Source organism: Vidua macroura, chromosome 24 (genome assembly GCF_024509145.1).
Source record: "Vidua macroura isolate BioBank_ID:100142 chromosome 24, ASM2450914v1, whole genome shotgun sequence".
Lineage (NCBI taxonomy): Eukaryota > Metazoa > Chordata > Aves > Passeriformes > Viduidae > Vidua > Vidua macroura.
In genome coordinates, this window is record NC_071594.1 from 6,105,981 (window position 1) to 6,129,468 (window position 23,488).

Below are 23,488 nucleotides of genomic sequence, written 5' to 3' on the forward strand. Positions count from 1 at the left end.
CCTGGGGATTTCTTTGCCTTCAAGGAGAAACAAGGGTGCTCTCCTCACAGCCTGGGGTCATGAGGACTCCAGGCCACCCTGCTCTGATCTTCCCAGGTCCCAAAGAATCCCTGGGGGAAGTTGTTTGGGATAAATTGTGGAGAATTTTGGCCGAAGCACCACCTGAGCTGCTCTGGCAGCTGGCTCATTCAGGAGTGCCTCACTGCTGCCCTGACTGCAGTGGAAAATCATAACCCAACCCTCCCAAAATCTTGAGAACCTGAATCCCTGGGATTGCAGGATGCTCTTCCCACCATGGCTGAGCTGGCAGTGCCTCTCTTCTCCTCTCCGAGCCTCACGGCCTGCACGTCTCCCCTGCTCACAGCCCTCTGCCAGCCAGAACCCAAAATACCAGCACAGCACTCGAGTCACCACCGGGAACGTCAGAACCCAATTAACATTTGGAAATCCAGCCGAGGCCAATGATTCCCCAGCACAACGGGAAAGGCCACGGCGTGGGGCTGAGAGGATGGGAGACACCCCGGTGATTCCAGGGGTGCAGCTCTGCAAACCCCACAAAGGTCTCTGCGAGGGCTCCTGCTCAGTGCCGGGGTCAGAGCTGATCAAATCCTCCAGGAGAGTTCGATGCCATCAGCAAATGGACACGGAGAAGTCGGCCAGGATCGATATCTGCTCTGCAGGCACGGAGCCAGAGGAGCTGAGCGAGTTCCTCGTCCCGAGGGCAGGGCTGGGGCCCGAGCCGGTTCCCAGCTCCGTGCTCCTGTCCATCCAGGCTGCCCCAGCACCTCCAGCAGCCTTTCCCTGAACTCCCAGGCTCACAGGATCCATGCAGGAGGCTCTGGGTGCCCTCACCCCACTCATCCCATGGCTGTCCCCAGGCAGGCACAGCTCTGGGTGCCCTGACCCCGCTCATCCCACGGCTGTCCCCAGGCAGGCACAGCTCTGGGTGCCCTCACCCCACTCATCCCACGGCTGTCCCCAGGCAGGCACAGCTCTGGGTGCCCTCACCCTGCTCATCCCACGGCTGTCCCCAGGCAGGCACAGCTCTGGGTGCCCTCACCCCGCTCATCCCACGGCTGTCCCCAGGCAGGCACAGCTCTGGGTGCCCTCACCCCACTCATCCCATGGCTGTCCCCAGGCAGGCACAGCTCTGGGCTCGCAGCTTCCCGCTGCCCTGGCCCCCAGCCAGCCAGGAAGGTCACCATGTCCACTGCTGAGGCCACCAAGCGCCATCCAGGAGACACAACTGCTTGCAATTTGATTTTTTTTTTTTTTTTTTTTTTTTTTTTAATATAGGAAAACTTGAAACCGCATCTTATGGACTGGACATTCCGGCTTAGCTCTGCAAAAGGGCTTTGAATAATTTATGGCCGAGCCACCACCTCCTCCTTCCTCCTCATGGGTCACTCCTGTCAAAGAGATGGAGGCTCAGGAATCACACCCTGCCCTTTTCATCTGGGGGCTGCATTGCCAGTGCCTGCAATTGCTTTGGGTGTGAATTCCCTCCTGGTTAGAAGGGTGCGGAAAATAAATCTTTAATTCAAAGTGAAATATTAATAGAACTGTAATTAGCTGTAATATCTACACAATTAAAAAGCAGGAGGCCTGGCAAGAGCTATTTTCATGTGTATTTAAAGAAAAATAAGTTTGCAGGGTAAGGGGTGGGGGTGGCTGGGGATGATTTTCCGGTGTCCCAGTTGAGGGAGAAACGTGGCCAGGAGGAGCAGCAGCACAGGGACACAGGTCCTGCAGTGCTGGTGGAACAGGAAGAGGTAAAATGAGAGGTCAGAAGAAAAGAAAAGAGCAGAAGAGGGATTTGAGGGGGAAAAGAAAGAAAGAAGAGACACGATGACACTTTTGTCCTGCTCCTCGGGGATTTTGTAGCGAAGGGAAGATTTTCACTGACGTCAGGCAGGGCCGAGCTGTAGCAAGAGGCAGGGATGGGCAAAGTCTCTGTGGAAGCTGGCAGGGAATGAGTGGGGTGACCCTGGCTTAGCCCCCACAGATGTTTTCCAGCAGGAATTGCATGAGCTGCTTGCAAAAAGCCATCAGCTCACCCTGAGCTGGGCACTCACCAAAGGGACCAACAAAACTGCAAAACAAAACAGAATAACTCAGCTCAGCCCCTCCAAAACCACCTAAATAATAGCCCAAGGAGGGAAAAAAAAAAAGCAGCTTTGGATTTCTTTCCTGAAGAAAGAGACTCCCACACAGCCCCAGCACATGAATGTGGGTAACAGATCTGGATCTTTCGAGAGCAGGAACGGCACTGCCTGTGCTCGCACGGGCTTGACATTCACACATCGGGTCCGTGCCTCTCTCGAGGAGTGGGGATAATGGGATGCCGAATGTCAGACCACTTAAATATATATAAAACTCATTATACGCCTCATGACTAACAGATCTTGATGGGAAAAGTTGCATTTTGAAGAAATGCGGGGAAAAAAAAAAAAAAGAAAAAGAAAAAAAAGCCCATCCGGGCTTGCGGGGAGGAATTAGCAATGAACGAGGGATGATTCGGCTGCAGGCTGGGAGTGATGACAACTCCTCCTCCTCCTGCTCGTGAGGAAGGCTCCTGTACCTGTGCCAGCTCCCTGGCAGCTCGCTGGCAGCCTTTCACCTGCTTTGGGGGCTGTCAGCTCCCACCAGAGGCTTTCCTGCAGCCCAGGGTCTTGCCAGGCACCAGAGAAACCCCAGGTGACACCAAGGAACCAGCCCTGCCTCTCAGAGGCCACCAAGGGGACATTTCCTGGGCTTCTGGGCTTTTCCCCCGAGGGGATGGAGCGCACTGGGGAGCTGCCATCGAGGCAATGCCTCTCTCTTGCCAAAATTCCTCTTGCTGCAGCCTCAGAGCCTCTTCTCGGAGGGTTATTCCTCTTTCTTGGGTGCACCCAGCCTAAAAATCTCGCTCTGTACCTCCCTGCTGCCGTGACACGAGGACAAAGGGCCCGTGCCTGGCGAAGGGAGCCCGAGGTCGGGCAGCACCATCGCTCTTCTCCTCTCCAACACTTCCACCTAATGGCGAGAGAGCCGCTGAGGAGACAGCCAGCCCAGGCCAGGCCACACGGGGACACCCCCAGGAGCAGAGCAGAGGCCAGCACAGCTCAGCACAGCCGTGGACCCTGCCAGCCTCAGCCCCCAGTAAAGAAAAGCTGCTGCTTCGCCCCTGGAATGACCCCGTGAGGTGGTTCCAGCATCCCCAAAAATGGGGAGTTTTGTCAGCTCCAGGCTCTGGGCCGTGTCCTGCCTCCCCCCTGCAGCTGCTGCTCCAGCATGGCAGCACTGGGAAGGAGCAGGGGATTTGGGAGCCCTGGAGCCCAGCCCTGCACCCCACTCTGCTGCTCACGGGAAAACACGAGGGCTGCTGCTGGATGTGCCCTCCAGTCTGATCCACTCTGTGCCACTGGTGAACTGCTCCCATCCCAGGTAGAAGCTGTTGCTTTAGAGCAGAGGAGGGAAGGGCTCAGGCCCAGGGACGTGCTGAGTGGCCAGAGGTCATTTTGGGCAGCGATTACTCCAAATTTGGGATTTAAACAATGCAGAAACACGAAAAGCTGAGGCGTAATGTTCTCCTGGAAATCCCTCGTCCTGCACCATCAGCAGCTTTTTGTGCTGATGCTTCAGAGAGAACAGGACCTGCCCCCAAACCAGCATCGGGGTCCCAGTGGTGCCAACCTGCTCCCATGGACCTTCCTGTTCTGCCACCAATTTTGTTTTTAAAGCCAGAGATGTCCCCCTGTCCCCAGTGCAAAGGCACAACCCCGTCCCTCAAACCCGGCACTGGGAAAGGAAAGAGGGACAGACAGCTCTGTCTGTGTTTTCATCCGGGTGCAGGAGGGGATTTTTATCCACCCATAGGGATCATGAGCAGCTGGAAATGTTTTCTTTAAATCTAAAAAAAAAAAAAAATAAAAAAAAATAAAAAAAATAAAAGGGAGAATAGGGAAGGAGAGAGAACATTTGCTGGCAAAATTAACTGTGACAGCCAGGCAGCACACACTCCTCCTGCACCCACAGGACAATTAGAGGAAAATCTTTACACATTAACTAACACGGAAGGCAGGGATGGCATGGAAGACAACCCCCTCGTTTTTCCCAACCAGCCATGCTGGAGCAAGGTGGCAGCAGCACCTGGGGTGCTGGACATGGGCAGGGGACAGGGCAGAAGGGAGAGGAGAGCAGCAGTCTGGTGAGGGACTGGGACTGGAAAGCCACGGGATGCTGGGTGGGCCCAGCGCCAAGCACCAGCAACTCCAGCACCCATCCAGGCATAAGGAGATGGGGGAAAGCAGGCAAGGGCTCCATTCCTTGCTTGTCCCCTCCAGGTGTCCAGGGAAGCTGCTGTACCCCCCTCACACACGTCCAGGCTGGCAGCTGAGCACCCATCCCACACCCAACCCGTGCCAAACCTGCCCCGTTCACTCTGCGTGCACCAACCTGCTCTGCCGGAGAACAAACTGCCCCAAACTGGGATGGATTTGCAGCAGTGGCTCCTCCAGCACGCCCTGACTGCTGCTGTGGTGGGAAGCGAGGGGCACACCTTGCCCAGCAGCCAGGGAAAGGAACCCGAGGTAAAGCCCCGCGGTGCCAGCGCAGCCTCCAGCCCGGAGCCGACCCCGGCGAGCAGCACCCGTCTTCTCCTCCCAACTTCTCCATAATTCATGCAACAACCTCCTGAAAGAAATATCCTCCTCGGACATAAAATATTCATGGCCTCATCCTTGCAAGGAAACACTGTCTTCCTTGGAGTGCTACCAAGCAGCCGAGGCCAGCACGGATTTGCCTTTGCAGGAGTAATTATGTTGGTCATCGATCGGTGCCGCAGTGAGGGGCTGTGCTGGGAGGGGCCCCCAGAGCCTGTGTGACCCCCCTCACCCCGCTTCCCGTGCCAGAAAGTGGCTTTTGGGAAAGTCACAAGAGGGTTTCGGGAGAGGGAGGAGGGATCCCACACTGTGCAGCAGCATCCCAGGAGGTTCCCCGTGCTCGTGGCCGCATCTTTGCGCCAGCAAAGTCGTCCCAGGAGGGAGCAGCTCCGCCAGCACTGCCCTGGATCCCATCCAGATCCATCCCAGTCACATCCACCACCCCTCACACACCACAGGCTCCTGCACCTGCCAGCAGCCACCCCCCAAACCCCTCCAGTCCCCCCCAGCTCCTTTCTGCTCCCAGTTTGGATGCTGTCAATCCTTCGGAGCTCCTTCCTATTTCCCTGCTTTTGCAGAGCTCAGCCCCACTTCACTGCACAGTATTCAAAACCTTTATTATTGCAATTGGGTTTTTTTTGTTGCCTTTTCTCTCTCCCACAGCTCCCCGAGCCCCAGGCAAAGGGCTCCAGAGGTTCTCCTGTGCACTGGAGACAGCACAGTCCAACAGACCCCTGTCCCTTGGGACAAGGGGAGATGGAAGTGAATGCATCACTCAGCTTCAAGGGGGCTCAGCGGTGAGGAAGAAGAGGAAGGGGCTGTGGGTGCCAGGGGCAGACAGCACCCCAGCAGTGCTCTGGGAGATGATGTTTGGGGGGAGGGGGACGCAGCACGGGGTGGTGGTGAAACACAATCTGGAGCAAGCTGTGCAGCCGGGATCGGAGCCAGCCTCGGCCAGGGCCGGGTCCCGCAGGAGCTGCCAGCCCCGGGGACCCCCGGCTGCCGCAGACCCCAGCCCACGCTCCCGCGCGGGCGCTCGGGTCCCAGAGCTGGGCTCAGCATCTCCAGCGAAGGCCAGCAGTGCCTTCCCGTGGAAGCCGCACTCACTGCAGCCCTGCAGCAGAAAGGACCCGGCACGGGGCGCCCCTCCGGCCCGGGGGATGTGGAAAAGGTGTCTGGAGCAATCGTTGTCCTAAATCCACACACGCACGGCTGCGGTGAGAATGTCCCCTCCAGCCCCCAGGTGTGGCACAGCCCCAGCAAGCAGCTCCTGTGCATCGGCCTCCCATCACCTCGTGCAGCAGGTGAAGCACAGGTTACACCTCCACAGCCCCCTCAGGACCCTTCCCTAAATCTCCAGGGCAGATCCCTGCTCCAGCCGATGCTCCCCAAGCCTCTTCCAGGGGTGCTGGGGAGCAGGGACCCTCCAAGGAGCCACATCCTTCTATTTAAGGGCGGCGTGGGAGCTGGGGTGGGCTCGTTCGGGGGTGTTCTCTCCCACCCCGCAGGGACTCTGGGACCGCTCGTCAGGAATGGGAACAGCGCTGTCCTCCCCCAGCTCCGAGTCACGGGGAGCCGCCCCCCAGCCCGCAGCCGCCGTGTCGTGACGCTCCCCTCGAGGGGAGCCACGCGTGCGGCTCCGCTCCCACGCACGGAGGAGCAGTTGCCAAGGGAGCCGTTCCCCTGGCCCGGAGCCGGCTGGGAAGGTGGGTGACAGCCTGGCAAAGCCCCACCCGGCTGCTCTCATGCTGGATGGGGGGGTACCAGGGCACGGCAGCACGTGAGGAGCACCCTGCCCCTCAGTGAAGCCTTGAAGGTGGGGAAGGTGATTTTCCTGGGCAGGGGCCGTGGGGATAACCACAGCCTGCTCCCCATCCCGCGTGGGTTTGGGGGCACGGAGGGCTGGGGTGCTCAGCCCCATGGTGCCTTCCAGCCTCACCGACCCCCCCCCCGCCTCCCAGCCCCTGAGCCCCTTGGTGCCCCCGCAGCCCCCCTGCCAGCCTGTCCCTGCCATTTGAAAGATGAGCCCCTGGCAGAGCCGGGCCAGGCACGGAGTAACCGGAGCCGGGAAGGAGCGGTGACCCCCGGCCCATCCCGTTATAGCCGGCCCTAATCCCGGCCCGGCTGGGTGTCACATTCCCCCGGGAACGGGAGAGCTGCAGCGACACGCCTTGTGCCTGGGGGTCCCCTGACAGGGACAAACACGCTGTCCCTGAGCTCCGGGGACAAAGCGAGGGGCACGTGGAGGGCTCAGCCCTGCAGCCGGGTCACCAGCACCCCCCGAATGTCCCTCCCCAGGGGACCAAACACCTCCCCGCGGGCACTACCGGAGGAGAGACGGGAACGCGCTTCAGCCCTGCCCGGCCCCACTTTGCCCCCAGCCCACGCCAGCACCGTGCTGCTGCCGGTGAGGGATGCTGGGACTCATCCAGGGGCGGCGGGGGGAGGATGCGGAGCCCTCCCTCCATCCCGCTGCACAACGGGAGCCTCTCCCCGTTAGGTGGCAGCAGGAAACCGCAGCGTTGGTTTTTCCGACCTAAATTATTCCATAATTCTGTGATTCTGGCTGCGCGGGAGCGCGTCCCCCGCAGGAAAACCTGCCGGGTCCATGCGAGGACGCTCCATCCCGCCCTGCCCTGCCGCCTCGGGTCATTCACTGACCATTAGGTGACCCTCTGCCCGCCCTGACCCATCTCCTCCCAAAGCCCTTTGGTCAAACCCCCAGGCCGTGGAGGGGACACGAGCGGGGCTGCTCGGCTCCCGCTCCCTCCCTTTCACCAGCTTGGCCCCATTCCCCGTCCCGTCACCTCCGGCATCGCCTCCCGTTCCCATTCCCCCGCCTCTGTGTCACCGCGGGCCCCCAGTGCCTCCGGAGCCGGGACTCTGCCAGCAGCTGAGTCACCCCGGTGACCAGCACCTGAGTCACCGGGACCAGGGAAGTCCCCCCCCCCGGTCCTCGATGCTTTTCCAACCGGAGCTGAGTAAACGGGAAAGTGTCAAGGAATTTGGCTGGGAAAAGTGTTTTCTTGGAGCCCCTGGTGCGTCCCCTTTGCCAGAGTGGACTCAGAGCTGGCCAGGGAGTGGGGGGGCTCCTTCCCTATCATACGGAGAGATTCCAGGGCATGGAGGAGCGAGGAAAGGCTGGGAAAAGCAGGAAAAACATCCCTGTCCTCCAGCCCCCTGCAAGCGCCTCGCAGTGCATCCCCCCACCCCTCCTTGGATGCTGCCGGCAGCCACCACCTCCTTCGCTGCCCTGGTCAGATTTGATGTGCAATAAAATACCTTGATTAAAAAAAATACCAGGCGGCCAGACCCCACTGCGAGCCCGCCAGAGAGCCCTCGATTAATGACCCCTCGCATTCCCCTCCACCGCGTCCCCGTTAATGATTTACAGCGGCTCCTCCCCGGCCTGTCCCCTCCCTCCCTCCCTCCCTCCCTCCCTCCCTTCTCCCCCCGCCATCGGCACCCCCAGGCCACAGCAGAGGGGAAGGGGCTCCAGGGAGCGCCCGCAGGGATTTTCTCACCCCTGGCACATTCCCTGCGTGGGGACACCAGAGTTGCCACCACCCCCCAGCGTGGCTCAGCCGCATCCTCGCACGGGGGGACGGCACAAGGCTCCATTCCTGGCGCTTCCCTGATTCCTGCCACCTCCTTCCTGCCACGCGGGACCCCGGCGGGGCCGGCAGCCTCCCCGCACCCACCTGAGCCCCAGCACGCTCGGTGCACATGTGCCGGAGTGTGGGGGGAGCCGGGAGCGGGGCCAGGGCTGCCCCCCGCAGCAGCCCCAGGCTTTGTGCTCCCGGCAGGCAGCCCCGAGGAGGTTTCATGTTACTGGGAAACTGGGATGGCGGGATGTTCCCGGGGCAGCCCCGCAGACAAAAGGCCATTGTGCAGCCGCGCGGCGATGGCTGCAGCCCCGGAGCATCCCGCTCCCTGCCAGAGCCAGCAGCCGCCCCAGGCCCGGGAGGTGGCACAGCCGGTGCTGGAGGAGCACAGGGGACCGAGCAGCTCCCCAAAACTCATGGGATGCTCCAGCATGGAGTGCCCAAGCCGGAGCACCCCACAAACGGCCCCTTGCCCATCCCCATCCCACCAGCAGCAGCAGCCAAAATGCATCCTCTCCATCCCGCGGGACAGGAGTGGCACTAAACCAGACCCTGCCGGCACCGAGTAGGGGTGACGGGCACGGACATGTCCCCACAGGTCAGGACGTGCAGGTGAGGGGTGGCTGAGCCTGAGCCGCTTTCCAGCCCCACCGGCTGATCCTGCTCGCCCTGCGGCCGCCATGGATCAGCCTGTGCTGTCTCAGGATCGTCAGGGTACAGGGAGTTATTTGTGTGCATTTCCCTGTGTGGGGGCTGTGCTTATTGCAGCCCCAAGCACCCCGGAGCAGGCAGCACCTCCAAGTCCTTCTCCTGCTCCCAGCGCCACCAAATTCTCCTCTGAACCCCCAGCTCCCGCCGCGCCCCATTAACGGCTGCTCCAGAGGCTCTGCAGGTGACAAACACACCCGCTCGTAATTAGCCAGGTGGCCTTTCTAATCACCCAACAACCTGAGCTGACTCAGAGGATCGGCTTTCCCCTTTCCCAGGGAAATTAGCAGGAATTAGGCGCCCAAATCCCAAGCGCAGCTTTGCGGGGCTCGGTGGCAGTGCCAGGACGCAGGGCAGGGCAGGATAAGATGTGTGCCACTCAGGGCCACCCTCTGGTCCCCCATGTCCCCCCTGGGTGCTTTTTGGGACACCCGATCAGCACCTGGGTTCTGAGGAGCCCAGGGAGCCGGGGGTGATTTCAAGCACCTTTTTTTTTCAGGGCATTTTCCAGAGGTGCAGCTTTTCCCAAGCACTGGGCGCCCGTTTCACCATCAGCTCTCCTCCCGGGCCTGAAATATTGGCTAAACGAATCGAGATACGAAATAATTCATGTGTGCACCCCCCATTTGCAGCTCGTGCACCCCACGGCGCTGGCCTGGGGCTGCGTCCTGCAAACCCCGGGCTCAAATCGGCGGTTTAAGCCTGTAAAGTTATCAGGTGATTTAGGAATTTGTCCCCAGAATGGGGCTGCAGGAAAACGCTGCCCTGGTGAGAGCCTTATCTGCTCCAGGGGTGAGAAGGAGGAAGGAGACATTTAATCAAATTAACAGGCCTGTTTTGGGGTGGGTCCGGGGCTCTTTGGCCACATGGGGCTTCCTCAATGGGGCCATCGGGGAAACAAAGCCGGGAGGGGAAACAAAGGCCACGTCCCTGTCCCTGTCCTCCCGCGCCATGGCCGGCCAGCCCTGTGAGCACCGGGACCGGGACATCCCTGCTCGCATCCCGGAGGGGCTCCCGGCGTGTTCGGCCCGCCGGGACACCGGGGCTGCACGGCTCCGTGCGGTGGCACCCCGGCACGGCACAGGCTGCTCCGCCGTGCCCCGCGCTGGGCTCGGCTGCGATGGGGCGGGGGGGGATAATAAATCATTTGTTTCCCTGTTTCCAGCCATTTTCAGCTTCTTCTCTGGCTGCAGAACTCAACCGCGGGATGGGGGAGCTTGCCCAGTCCTGCTCCCAAACCCACTCAGCCGCGAGCTGTAAATCAGGAACCCAACTGCAGAAACAAAAGTGAAAATGTTCTTCTCGGACTGCAGCCCTGGGCTCTGCTCCAGCCCATTTTTTTCGCTGTTTCGCCCTCCTTGCACGTGGCTGTGTGCCTGTACCTGGCTGCTAGGCCATCTCCCCACCTCTCTCTAGTTCTGGGGCTCTGTTTTTCTGCTCTGTTTTTCTTTAAAGGCCAAGTGGTCACCCCACGCGTGAACCCGGTGTGGGGAGGCTCCAGCGTGGGCTCAGAGAGTGAGGAGCTGCTGAAACTTTGAGGGATTAGAGCAGAGCAGCCCCAGTAGTTTGCAGAGCTCGGGCTGCTGCCATTCACTGGCGCTGCACGGTAAATAACGAGGGATATTAATAACAACGAGCCTCTGCCAGCACACAAACCAAGTTCCTCATTGGGCTCACGGCAAAGGGGGAAGCCTGAGCAGCAGCGCTGGGGTAAAAGGCACCCTGGCACACCCAAACCCAGGCAGGGCTGCCTGCAGCTGGGGAAACGCTAATTTTAGCCAAAAAAAAAAAGGGTACTTGGGGTCTGCAAACAGACCCTGGCTGGACACAAGGCCCTGGGATGGGGGAAACCCACCAGAGCTTGGATCAGGAGCTGCACGGGGTGCAGGCAGGGTGTGCCTGCTCTTCCTGCAGGTGTTTGGGAACGGGAACCCTCTTGCAGGAGGGTTCTCCCCCATCTTTGCTTTCATTTTTTAATTGTCAGTAAGGGTCACTGCTCCGATTGTGTTTTAGGCAGAGGAATTTGCAGGGGATTTGAAAAATCCAAATAACAATTAGCAGAAACAAGTGCCCCAAGCCTAGCTGGGTTTGGTTTGTTTTTTTTCACAGACATTCCCTGCCAGAGAAGTTTTGCACAGGCAGATACTGACACTTTCACATTTTGTCTTCTTAAGGGTCTTCTTTTTTTTCATCTTTTAATAAATTTTTTTCTGAAACTTAAGTCCAGCAGTCCGAAGTTCAGATCCTCACTTCAGAGTTCAACCCTTAGAGTCAGGATGGTCAAAAGCACCTAAATCAGAGTTTCCATAAGACTTGTGATTGTTGTTTGCACAGGAGTTTGCAGAAATTTCACACAACGGGATGCTGAGCTCTGGATTTCCCGGTATCCCACCAAGGAAAAGCACCACAAGACCCCAAATGCTCAACTTGTGTTAGAAACTGCCCTGACACAGCGGGGACCTGGGTTTTGGGGTACCTCACCGGAGAGCTGATCTCAGCTGACTCCACACTGACCCAAACCACTTCCAAACCCACCAGAGGAATTCCGAACAAAGCTCCTCACTGCAGACTGAGCCCAGCACGTTTCTAAAGCCCAGGAGAGCCTCGGGGCCCCCCAGGTGCCCCCAAACCCCACTGTGCACCGAGCAGAACCTGCTCCCACACCAGCCTCCCCTTTCAGCTGCAGTAACACATTAAATTAAAATCACGGCACCGCGCCGGCGGCCCTGGGAGCCCCGGGGAGGGAGCCCCCACTGCTGGTGCCTCCACATGGGGACCAGAAGCTTTTGTGGGGGTTGACCTGGGTGAGGAGGCAGCAAACAGAAGCAGCATCGTGCTCTGGCGATCGGCACGTGGTGATTGCCCCCACGGGGACACCAAACCCCCCACGCCAGCCAAAAATACGGAGAGGGGAGAGCCACGGGTGCTCCCATGGAGGGGGGGGGGGGGTCACCCAGCCGGGGGTAGCCGCCACCACCCCCACGGCCCCAGCCGGGAGCATTCCCAGAGCGGGAAGACGAGTGTGTCTCAATCCTCTGCGGCCTCCCAGGGGACCCTCGGCCAGGCAGGGCCAGGGGCGCAGCCGCCGCCGCCGCAGCCCTTTGAACGGCCCTATCGCTCCCGGCCGCGCCGCCCCGCGCCGCCCCCGCCGTGATGCGGCCCCGGCTCCGCCTCCCCCGCTCCGCCGGCGCTGGGAGCTCCCTTCGCCTGTTTGCCCTTATTTAATTTCGAGTGTGATTTTGCTATTTTTAGCAGCTGGATCCCCTCCAGTAAGGCTAGGAGCTCGCTCCGGTTTTTTTTCCCCCCCCCTCTCCCCCCTTTCCCCCCCCTCTTTTTTTTTTTTTTTTCCCCTCGTTCCCTGCAAATGATTTTGACCCAGCTTCCTTCCTCCTGGAGCAATTTTTTTCTCTCGCTCTCTTTATTATTTATATAAATACGCGGGGCCTGGCGGGGCCGGGGATGCGGGGCTGAGCCGCAGCCTCTCTCTTCTCCTTGCAGATCCGCAGTCGCCGCGGGCGGGGGGTCCCTTCGCTCCGCAACACAGACCCGCCGGGAAAAACAAAACCATCAAACCGGCCCTAAAACCCACCGCGAACGCCCGGCTCCGGGATCAAGCTGACTGTGAGTGCCACCTTCCTCTTCCTTCTGCTGCGGGGGGCGCGGGGGGCCGGGGCTTTGCTTCCCCTCGCCGCATGCGGGGCACGATCGGCCCCGGCGTGTCGGGGTTTTGCAGGGACGCGGCTGCGTGCTGCTCGCCGAGCTTCGCTTTATTATTATTGGTATTAATTATTGTTAATAGCAGCGTGATGCACCTGGCGGGCCGCGGCGGAGCGGAGGGGGGGGTGGGGGACGACGGGCGGGGGTCCCCGGAGCCGCTGCTCCCACCGCCGAGCGACTTTGCTCCACTTACTCGGGTGCGGGTGATGCAAACGCCCCGCACCGCGCTCGGGGGCCCGCACGGCCCCGGGACAGCCCCGGGACAGCCCGCGGGGCCGGCACCGCGCAAGGTGCGTGGGGCCGCGGCCGCTGCACGGGCGTGCGAGCGGGGCCCGGCCGTGGCGCCGGGGCGGCGTGAGGTGCGTGGGGCCGGTGCGAGGCCGGGCCCGGCTCTCGGGGAACGCGCACACGCGGCTCGGGGCGAAGTTGCGGTGCCCCCCCCCCCCCGGATGGTGCCCCCGCACCCCGCCAGCCCCGCACCCCGCCTGCAGCGCCGGCTCCACGAGGGGTTTTATTACACCCCCCCCCCCCCCCAGGACAGGGGCTTCACAAAGCCCTGATGGTGCCCTTCCTGCCTCTTTTCTTTCTCCTCCACCTCCCTCCTTCCTTTCCTTTATCACTTCCTTTTATTATGCATCCCAGGAAGGAAGGGGGGGACTTTCCTCAATGGCAGCCCCGGGGTGGGGTTCAGAGCAGCCCCACGGCGGGTCTGTGCTAAGGAGGAGCCCGCACATCCCTCCCGGCCCGCACCCCTGCCCAACAGGCTCTTCAACTTCTGCTCCACGATTCCTTCCCCTCCTCCTTCCCCATCCCTCTGCCAGGAGGTGCGGCTGGGATCCTTCTCCAGCTGCCATCAGGCTGGATTTTCTGGGCGTGAAGAGCTTTTATTTTTTTTTTATTTTTTTTTATTTTTTTAGATTTTTTTTTTTTAAGATTTTTTTTTTTTTTTTTTAAAAAAGATCTAAGCCCCCGCCCGTCTCCCCGCTTCTCCTGGGCCGGTTTGTTTAATCTAAGAGTAGGTGGCAGGAGCGAGGGATTTATGGGGTTATCAGCACAGAGCAGCATAAGCCAGCGCAGGCGGCTGGGAAGGCAGGACCAGGCCCAAGAGCAGCCGGGAGCATCGCTCCGAGGGGACAGGTTGGCCCTTGTGCAGCCCGGAGGTGGCTGCTGGGGACAGCCCAGCTCACGCCGTGGAGCAGAGGGAGCAACGAGGCTGGGGGAGGAGGGCCCGGCGGCTCAGCATCCATAGGGACGGAGAGGGGAGGAGGTTTCCTTCCCCCAGCTCCCTCAGTCGAGAGGCAGATGTGGCCCCTCCACCTCCAAACCGTGCAGAGATGTTCCCCCCGCCCCCGGCCGCGGGGAGCCCGGCAGCCCCTGCCCGCGTCCCCCACTGATTCCTCCCTGCCTGGAAAGGTTTCTCCCTCAGCTGCTTCCTCTCCTCCATGGCAACCCAGCTGCTCCCTCCCTCCCTCCCTCCATGGCTCTGATGCGTGTGAGCAGGGCCGGAGCTGCTCCCGCCATGTGCCCGGCGTGGTCCCACGGGCCCGGAGCTCACCCGGGGCCGGGCAGGGGCTGCCGAGCCGGGGGCATTGCGGGGAGCCGGGGCTGCTCTCGGGAGCAGGGCTCGGCTGGGAAGGTGCTGGCACGGGAGAGAAGCATCCCCCATTTCCAGCTTCGTCCTTCCCAGCCCCCTCTGCCAGAGCCCCCTGAGTCCCCTCAGCTCTGGAGCCCCCGCGGAGAGCTCTGAGGTGCTGGAGGAGAAGGGGTGGGATGAGGAGGAGTTGGGATGAGGAGGGATGGGTGGGTGGGAGGTGCACGTGCTCTCCCCAGCACCAACAACTTTGCAGCAGCAGCAGCAGCAGCAGCTTTGGGGGGGAGGGGGGGCAGACCCAGCGGCACCCCCATCCCATGGAGGGTCCCCTTGGCGTTCCCAGCTGGAGCTGCTGTGGGGTCTGGTCCCCCCTCCAGGGGAGGAGAGCCCAGCAGGGTGGGGGCCATGCTGGGCCCATCTGTTTCCAGCTGCAGGAGGGGGCACGGAGCAGCTCGAGGCTGTGCTGCCTCTGACAGAGATTGACTTAAAAAAGAGACAAAACCCCGTCCCAGCCCGACCAGCAGCCGGCCTTTTGCTGGCCTAAATCTAAACCATACTTCTTTTTTTTTTTTTCCCCTAAGAGACTCCTTGAAGGGCTCTGGGATGCTGTGAGTAATATTTTCGGGGTGTTTACACTACGGCATGGTTTCTGTCTCCCAAAAAAAAAAAAAAAAAAGACTCCGAGGGTGGTTTTTGTTGTTGTTGTTCTGCACTCATGAGTCACTTCCAGAGGGGAGCAGGAGCTGACGCCTGTTTTTTGAAAAGGCTCAGAGGTCTGAGAGTGGCTCCTCAGGCTGCATGTCCTGCCCACACCCTCCCCAGTGAGGCTCAGTGTCCCAGGGGGCTCAGCACCTTCTTCCCCCACAGCCCTGCTATCCCAGCTGCTCCAACACCATCAAACTGGGACCAGTTCCTCAAAACTGAGCATTATTATCCCAGAGGTAGGAAGGTGCCTCCATCAGCACGCACAGACTGGGCACACGGCCTCGGAGCTGTCTCTGTTCCTGCTGGGCAGCCCCACATGCCCACCCTGGGCAGGTGTCCCCAGCATGGCCACGGTCACCCCACCTGTGGGGCCACAGTGAGCACCAGGGCTGTGGCAGCAATCCTGCTCCTTCCCAGCCCGAGCCCATCCTGGCTCCTGGGCTGGCAGCCGGGCACGGAGCCACCCCCATGGCTCTGGAAAAGCAGGTTTTCCCTGTGCCCCTGGGAAGCAGCGAGGTGGAGAGGGGAAGATGGAGCCTTTTCCTCGGTGGAATTGCTCCAAGAGCAAGGGAGAGCTGCCCAGTCCTTTGGGACTGCACAGGGGAGGTGACAACCCAGTGTCCTCAGGGCTGTCCCTAACCCCAGCTAGGCAGCAGGGGCAGGGGAGCAGCAGTGCTGAGGGTGGGGTGAGGAGCAGGGCTGTGGGACCCTGAGCCCCACTGCAGGGCCCTGGCACCCCCCTGGGGACGCCCAGGGTGCCACCACTCACCCTGCCTCAACTCGCCGGTGCCAGCGGCACGTCTGGGATTTCAGATTAAACCTGGAGCCACTCTCCTCTCCTTGAGGAAAGGGGCTGGGCTCTGCAGGATGGGCTGGCCAAGCTGCTGCTCCCCAAACGCCTGAGGGGACCCCAGGAGCTGGCTGCTCCTGCAGGGTGGCCGTGCCATGGGCTCGGGGCACGGCCCTGCAGCCAGCGCATTTTGCTCCCCAGGAGCACGCAGGGGGCATCTCTCCTGCCCCAGGGTGAGGGCTGGGGGATGTCACCGCTGGCACGGCGAGCCAGAGCCGTGCCTGACTGACCTTCCTCCCTCCCACTCCTCCTCACCCTGCTGGGACAGACGATGAGTGAATCCAGCGCCAAATCCAGCCAGCCCCTGGCCTCCAAAGGGGAGAAAGACGTGTCGGAGAAGAGGGGCCGAGGGCGGCCTAGGAAGAAGCCGCAGGTACGTGGGGTCCCCTCTGAGAAAAGGGGGGGCTGAGCGCCCCCAGGGTATGGGGCAGCAGGAAATCCCCCCACACCTGGGACACCCCCAGCGCAGCCCCGTTACCCCTTTGGGCAGCACCTCCCCGGGGCTCACCAGCAGCAAGACCTTCCTGGGGGTCTCCAGAGCCCCCCCCCAGAGCTCCTGGCCCTGGCTGGGGGCTCTCCTGCCCCTCCCCAGGCCCTGCTGAACCTGCCTTTGCAGACAGGCTAATTAAAGCCCCATTAGCAAAAGCTGCTCAGAGAGATAAGATGCTGCTGAAGCCTTTATAGTACCAAACCCCGCTCAGCCCCCCCCGAGGCAGGTGGGGTTTGTGCACATGGTTTTCCTGCAGAAAAGGTGATTTGTGGCTTCCCCGACACTTGCTCGGCTGCAGCACCAGCAGCGAGCAGGGTCTGGGCTGAGGAGCCGTGGGGACCATCCAGCTGGGCCCAGTGGGTGATGCTGGGGGTGGAAAAGGTCACGTATGCCCAGCTGAAGGACACACAGGAGCCTGTGCCTGGCGTCTGATCGCCAATCCCAGTGTGACCAGTGCTCCCAGTACCACATGGGAGCATCCCGGCCCTGGCAGGGTCTGCTGGGGACAATGGCACTCCCGGGCTGCACTGGAAGCCACTCTGGGCATGCAAACCCCCTGTGCTCTCCCTCCAGCAGGAGCCCAGCGAGGCCCCGACCCCCAAGAGACCCCGTGGACGGCCAAAGGGCAGTAAAAACAAGGCCACCCCAAAGGGCAGGGTAGGTACCCGGGACGGGGCTGCTCCAGCTGGGTGCTGGTACCACAGGCCTGGTTTGAGCTCAGTAACGGACAATTGAGGGCAGATCTGCCTCAGAGGTGGGGATGGGGGGAGGAATCTGGCCCAGGGAGGGTGGGAGAGCTGGGGGCCGTGTGTCAGCAGCAGGACACCCGAGATAAACCTGTTTGCAAAGCACGCGACTCACATCCTGCACCCACCTCGTGACTCACGGGGCATCCCGGGGCCGGGGGGGCCGGGGGGGCTGGGGGGGCTGGGGGGGCTGGCAGCAGCACCCCAGGAGATGCCACTGGGGTGATGAATCCGGCAGTCACGGTGGGAGGAAGGGGAACACCGCCCACCCCCGCCAGCATCCTGGGGACAGCCTGACCAAAATGCCTTTTTTTTGTTGTCCTGGCTCAGAAAGCTGCAGTCACGCCAGGGAGGAAACCTCGAGGGCGACCCAAAAAATCGGTAAGAGGGCTTTTCCCTTCCCCTTCCACCTTGGGAGGGTGCTGGGCACTTTGGGGGCACAGCAGCTCCCCCGAGAGCCCCGTGAGTGCGGGGTGGAGGCTGTCGGGTTGGAGGAGCTCAGAGCAGTTGAGCGAGTAGGACACGGCACTTGGTGGGCTCTGAAAGCTCTGGAGGTGGGGGTTTGTGGAATCCTGCCCACCCCACCTCCCCATGGGCTCAAGAGCAGCTTGGCTGGCTGGTCCTGCCCTGGGGACATGCTGGCACACGCCAGCCCACGGCATTCCTGCAGCCCCAGGGTGCAGCCTCCCCTTCCTTCCCTGAGCTTCCCCTCCTCCATTCCATTTTTCCTCCTTTCCCCCTCTGTTGGCAGCTCAGGCGGGTGCCAGGCACCCGGACAGTTTCATCTCCCTTCCCTGCCCGTCCCAGATTTTTCCCACTGAAACTCCTTGCAGAGCCGAGGGGTTGGGACCAGCCAGGGCTGCAAACCCGAGGTGCCATCCTGGGGTTTGCCGTGCCGGTGTCACAGTGCCAGGGGCTGTCTGGGGACCCCAGGGCTGGCAGCCAGAGCAGGGGGGGTGTGGGAGGCGCCTGTCCCGTGCCAGCGGGGCCGTGCCGGGACACGATGTCCCGCCCGGGGAGGCGCGGTGGCGTTTTTGTGAATGAAGCGGGAGGAAGCGGGGGCCGGTGTGACTCAGGCTCACTCAGCCCTGAGTCACCGCCGCGTGCGGGGTCACGGCCGCCCACCCCGGCCTGGGGGCTGGACGGGGACACCCGGGGCTGGACACGGACAGCCGCGGCTGCCACCACCCCCCCTCCCGGTGGCCACTGGCGACCCGGCTCCAGAGGTGTTGGCGGGGGTGTGGTCTCCCCTCCTCACTGTGAGCCCACCCGGGGGCTTCTCACCTGGGATTTCACCTCCAAGCTGGAGCCAGGGCCGCTCCTTGACCCCAGGTCGGGGCTGTAGCTCAGTTTCCCTCGCTGCACGAGGGGTGTGACGTGCCCGGCCAGCCCTTCGTGCGGGGGCAGTGGAGTGGGGCTGCGCTCCCTGACACCCCCCCCCCCGGCCACGCTCCCTTGCCTTGCAGCAGCAGGACGAGGAGGAGGTGAACATTTCCCAGGAGTCATCCGAGGAGGAGCAGTGACACCTCCCGAACCGGCGCTACCTCATCGCCCGACGGCCCCGCAGCGGCCGGGGGAGAGGGGCGGGGAGAGACCCACTGTGCCGCCCTGGCTTCCTCCTCCTCCTCCCCCCTCCTCCGCTCCCTCCTCACCCTCAGACATCGGCAGCACTGGAAAATGGCCCAACCCGGGCGGCCCCCGCAGCCCCCGCCCGGGGGGGGGCACCTGCCCCAGCTCCCCCTCCCCAGCCCCGGGCTTCGGGGCAGCCCCACTGGAAAGGGGGATCACGGCAGAGAGCCGGGGCTGGCACCCCCCCACCTTCGCTGCCCCCCCGTGCAGTGATCTCACCCCGCCAAAGTGGGTGCTGGCTGCCCCCCAGCACTGGGCTCTGCCCTGGGGCCTCTGCAGGGAAGAGATGGGGGGGGCAGTGAAGGTGAGACCCCCCCCCCCAAAATGCATTAGACCTTTGCTCTGGCCTGCTGCTACCCTGGGCAACCCCCCTTGGCCCCCCCAGTCCTGGGTGACTGCACTGTGTGCGGGAGCAGCTCCCGCGGCGCTGCCGGGGCCCGGTGCCCACCCCCGGGGTGCCCACCCCCAGGGGTGCCAGTCCCCAGGGGTGCCCGAGCACGGCTGGCTCCGGGCAGCCCTCTCCTCATAGGTTCTGGTATATATATATATTTTTTTGTTTAGTACTTTTTTTTTTTTTTTTTTTTCCTTTCATTCACAACTACCTCTGGATATTTAAGTTCCACTCTCTGAACTCACAGACGTGCTGCTGCGCTGCCGGGGCACCGTGGGCTCGGTGGTTCCTGTTTTCGGGGTGTTGCTGGGGGCTGTGGGGTATTTTTTTTTTTTTTTCCCTCCTTTTTTTTGGGCTTCATTTTTCTTTTTTTTTTTTTTTTTTAATTGTTATTTTGAGGTCTAGTTTGCTCTGCTGCTTCAAGGGATCGAGGCTGGCAGGGCAGAGGTGTGGGGGGACTACGGGATGCTCCCCTGCCCCTCTGCCCCGGCACGACGGCTGCAGCGGGACCGGAGGTCGGTGCCGGGCGGCCCCGGCGGGAGAGAATCGGGGTTTGGTTTGGGTTTTTTTTTGGTTCACTGTTAACGACCTTTTGGGTTCCTATTTGCAGTTACTTGAATAAAACATTTTATGGATGTTTGTGACCCCCCTCTGTCCCGGGCCCCGGCTGGGTGGGGCAGGGCTGGCTCCTCCCGGGGCATCTCCTCCACAGGGACATCCAGCCATCCACGGGGATGAGCTGCCGATGGAAACACAAACAGACAAAGCCCTGCTGCCCCCCCAAACTCCCACCCAAGGCCGGGAACCCCCAGCCCCACTCGGAGCCTCGGGGCCAAGGCAGAGACACATTTATTTACCCCATCTTCCCCCAGGCATCCCGTGCCAGCAGAGCCTGCTGCTCCCTGCCAGCCCCAGTGGACCCTCCTGGGCTTTCCAAGGGGCTGCTGGAGCAGTTCAAGCAAAACAAAAAAATAAAAAGAAAAAGGCAAAACCAGGCACTGAGGTAGGAGATGTCCCATCCCAGTGGTGGCACCACCGTGGGCACGTCCTGCCCGTTCTGGCTGATGGAACCAGTGCTGCCCCTGTCCTCTCTTCCCTCACACGGCCAGGATCCTGTCCTGGAGCTCCAGGCAGAGTCAGGCCCTCCAGTCCCTGCGCGGGGGCCAAGGGGGTGAGGAACCCCCCCAGCTGGGCACCACCTGCAACACAAAGGGACACACCTGCAGCCCAGGGCATCGTGGGGAAGGCACTGCCCACGCAGCCCAACCCTCCCAAAAACCTCTGGAGTACACCCAAAGCCCGACTCCCTCGAGGTCGGACTCAACTTTCTTGGAGGTCTTTCCCAAACTTAATGACTCCATGACTCCCAGAGCTCCCCTCGGGACAGGCACCTCAGCTGCTGCTTCAATTTTTTCATGGAAAAACTGGATAACCTCAGCACAGCGACCCACCTGAGCCTCCTCAGCCTCCACCAGCAGCTCCTGCTCCGACTCGGGCGGCTCCTCAGCCGGGTCGTAGCTGTACATGGGCAGCAGCCGGTGCCGCAGCCGGTCGGACCTGCCGGGGGTCGCTGGTGAGCGCTGACCCCGCAGCCCCCCGCGGCCCCCCAGCCCCGCGGCCCCGCTCACCTGCGCTTCTTCTTGACGTACATCACCTGCGGGGAAAGGCATTCAGCGGCGCGGGGGCTCCGCGCTGGGCTCGGTGCCCCCCGGTGCCCCCCGCCCGCTCACTCACCGCGGCCAGGAGGGCGCCGAGGAGGGTGAGGAGGAGGAAGGGCCCCAGCACGGAGCCCACCAGCGAGTCCCCCGCCGCGCCCGGGGCCGTGGGGGCCGTGGCGTTGCTCATGGCCCAGCGCCGGCTCCTGCCCGCATGGGGGGGGGACGCGCCTGTCCGGCCCCACGGACGGGAGCTCTGCAACCACAGGCGGCCTTGGCAATGACCCCCACCCCGGGAATGACCCCCCACCCCGGGAATTCACCGCCCAGGAATGACCCCCACCCCGGGAATGACCCCCCACCCCGGGAATTCACCGCCGGGGAATGACCCCCCTCCCGGGAATTCACTGCCCGGGAATGACCCCCACCCCGGGAATGACCCCCCCACCCCGGGAATTCACCGCCCAGGAATGACCCCCCACCCCAGGAATGACCCACCGCCCGGGAATGACCAGCGCACAGGTAATAACCCACCTCCCGCCCGGTAATAACCAGCTACCCGGTAATGATCCCCCGCCCGGTATCACCCCGTGGCGGGGGCGGGGGGGTTCTCACCCCGCACCCCCCGCCCTGCAGAGCTGGGGCTGGGGGGGGGCGATCCGCCTCCACCAGCGGGAGGACGGGAGGGACCCCCGCCCTGGGCTGTGCCCGGGACACCCTCGGACCCCCCGACCCCCACCCCAATTCCCCCCCTTTCCTCCTTGTCCGGTCCGGGATGTCCCGGGGGTCCCCCCTTCCCTCCCCCCCCCCAACTCCGGGGATCCCCGCGCGCCACGCCCCGCCCCGCCCCGCCCACCTGCGCGCGCCGCCCGCGCCCGGAACCCGCGCGGCGCGTGACGGGCGCGGGGCGGGGCCGAGCGCGCGCGCGCGCGCGGCAGGGGGCGGGGGCAAGGGGCGGATGGGCGGGGCTTGGGGGCGGGGCGGTGGCGGCGCGCGGCCGGCAGGGGGCAGCAAAGACCGGGCGGGGGGGGGGCGGGGGCGGGAAAACGCGTGAGGGGAGGAAAGGAACCGGGCGGAGAAACGCAGGGAAAATGGAAAAACGGGAACCGCGAGGGCGAGGAAGGGAAAAAAACAGGGAGAAACATCGGGAGGAAGGAAGAAAAGGCCCCTGCGGGGGGGCACAAGGAAAGGCGAGTGGAGGAGTGGGCGGGTAGATGGAGGGAGGGATGGGGGAATTGCACACCTGGCCAAGGTGAGCGCCCAGCTGGGGGTGTGGGTGATGGATGGATGGATGGATGGATGGATGGATGGATGGATGGATGGATGGATGGATGGATGGATGGATGGATGGATGGATGGATGGATGGATGGATGGATGGATGGAACCATGGATGGATGGATGGATGGATGGATGGATGGATGGATGGATGATGGATGGAGGGATGGATGTGTGGGTGTGGTGGGACACAACCATCCCACAGGGCCAGGGATGGATGGCCGGGTTTCAGGGCTGCCAGGAGCACGGGCAGGGTCACCCACACTGGGGGCTGCTGTGGGTCCCTGGCCAGGGGCTCCTGCTGTGGCCACTCTCCGCCAGGCTGGACCCACGGGGACTTTGGCTGGGGCTGTGACGGTGCCAGCAGTGTCACCCACGGTGGTGGCAGCGCCCCAGCCCTGATCCCGGCCGCAGGGCTAATCCGCTTTGCCCGCGGGGACCAGATGGTCCCGCTAAGTGGGTCAGGCAGGAGCGGGGGACACCAGGGAGCACCGCGCCCCACTGCGCTTCCCAACAGCTACAGAAAGGAATCATCAAGCGGATTGAGGTGAAAGAGGAGCCTGGACGAGGCCGGGCTGGGGGGACACAGCCCCTGTGCAGGGCTCAGCCACTGCGGAGCACCCAGAGCCTCCTGAGCTGGTAAGGGGAGAGCAGCAACTGGTCTGCAGCCTCTGGGATGAAGCTGCCCATGGCACAGCCAGTTGTACCCTGCCTGCACCACTGCCCTGCCTGCACCTCTGCCTGTACCAGTCCCCACACTGCTGCCCTCACCTCCTGCCCAGCCCACGCAGGGTTATTTTCCCCTCTCCAGACCAGAAAAGGGCACCAGCTGTCCCAAGAGTGGCCATCAGCTGTTGTTCCCAGTGTCCCATTGCCCCCAGGGGTCCCGCTGGCCCCACCAGCCCACACTTACCCCACTCTCCCCAGCAGTGGCACTGGTCTCCTTTGTGTTGATGCCCCCTGCCCCAGAGACCCTTCCCAAACCAGCCCCAGCCCCTGTTCACCACTGCAACGGGAGAGCCACAGAGTGGGGCAGGACCCCCAGCCCCCCCAGCCCAGCGCTGACACCTCGGGAGAGCCCTCGCTGCCGCCATCCACCGCTGCCCGTCCCCTCCCAGCTGAACCCTGCTGTGCCAGGGCTAAAAATAAATCCATCCATTTCTAGGAAAGCTCCTTGGAGAGCATGAGCGAGTGGGAGCACATGGCCAGGAGGAGCATGCGTGGTCCAGGGGAAGCAGCATCCTTGGGAGGAGACCGGGGGCCACCAGGCCCCTCCACACGGCCAGAGCCATCCCAGGACACCTGCAGCATCCCCAGATCCCACGTGGACTTATTTTTTAACCAATCCACTGCTTCCCAGAGCACCCAGATGAGGGAAAAAGGGGCAGCACAGGACCTGCTCATCTCTGGAGAAATCTCCCCCTTGATAACCTTGGGGTGGGGAAGGATGTCAGGGGGGCTGAGGGCAGCATCACCACCCAT

General features: G+C 62.4%; 2 protein-coding genes across 8 annotated transcripts; one reads left to right on the plus strand and one right to left on the minus strand.

Annotated features, from left to right (window-relative positions):
• The first annotated feature begins 12,136 nt into the window (after window positions 1–12,136).
• On the plus strand, window positions 12,137–19,710 carry HMGA1 (high mobility group AT-hook 1). Of its 5 annotated transcripts, none has more exons than XM_053998405.1 (6): window positions 12,137–12,225; window positions 12,455–12,577; window positions 16,088–16,192; window positions 16,883–16,966; window positions 17,386–17,436; window positions 18,522–19,710. In XM_053998405.1, exons 3-6 carry the CDS (start codon window positions 16,091–16,093, stop codon window positions 18,576–18,578), a joined length of 294 nt encoding a protein of 97 aa, XP_053854380.1. In that variant the 5' UTR covers window positions 12,137–12,225; window positions 12,455–12,577; window positions 16,088–16,090; the 3' UTR covers window positions 18,579–19,710. The 5 variants fall into 5 exon arrangements, with proteins under 5 accessions (XP_053854380.1, XP_053854382.1, XP_053854384.1 ...); XM_053998407.1 differs by having other exon boundaries at window positions 18,525–19,710; XM_053998409.1 differs by having other exon boundaries at window positions 19,475–19,710.
• Window positions 19,436–21,634, minus strand: SMIM29 (small integral membrane protein 29). 3 transcript variants are annotated; one of them, XM_053998403.1, is made up of 5 exons: window positions 21,587–21,634; window positions 20,810–20,986; window positions 20,704–20,729; window positions 20,527–20,632; window positions 19,436–20,274 (listed from the first exon to the last, which is right to left on the minus strand). In XM_053998403.1, exons 2-5 carry the CDS (start codon window positions 20,918–20,920, stop codon window positions 20,212–20,214), a joined length of 306 nt encoding a protein of 101 aa, XP_053854378.1. In that variant the 5' UTR covers window positions 20,921–20,986; window positions 21,587–21,634; the 3' UTR covers window positions 19,436–20,211. The 3 variants fall into 3 exon arrangements, with proteins under 3 accessions (XP_053854378.1, XP_053854376.1, XP_053854379.1); XM_053998401.1 differs by lacking the exon at window positions 21,587–21,634 and adding an exon at window positions 21,265–21,437; XM_053998404.1 differs by lacking the exon at window positions 21,587–21,634 and adding an exon at window positions 21,346–21,361.
• Window positions 21,635–23,488: the final 1,854 nt, after the last annotated feature.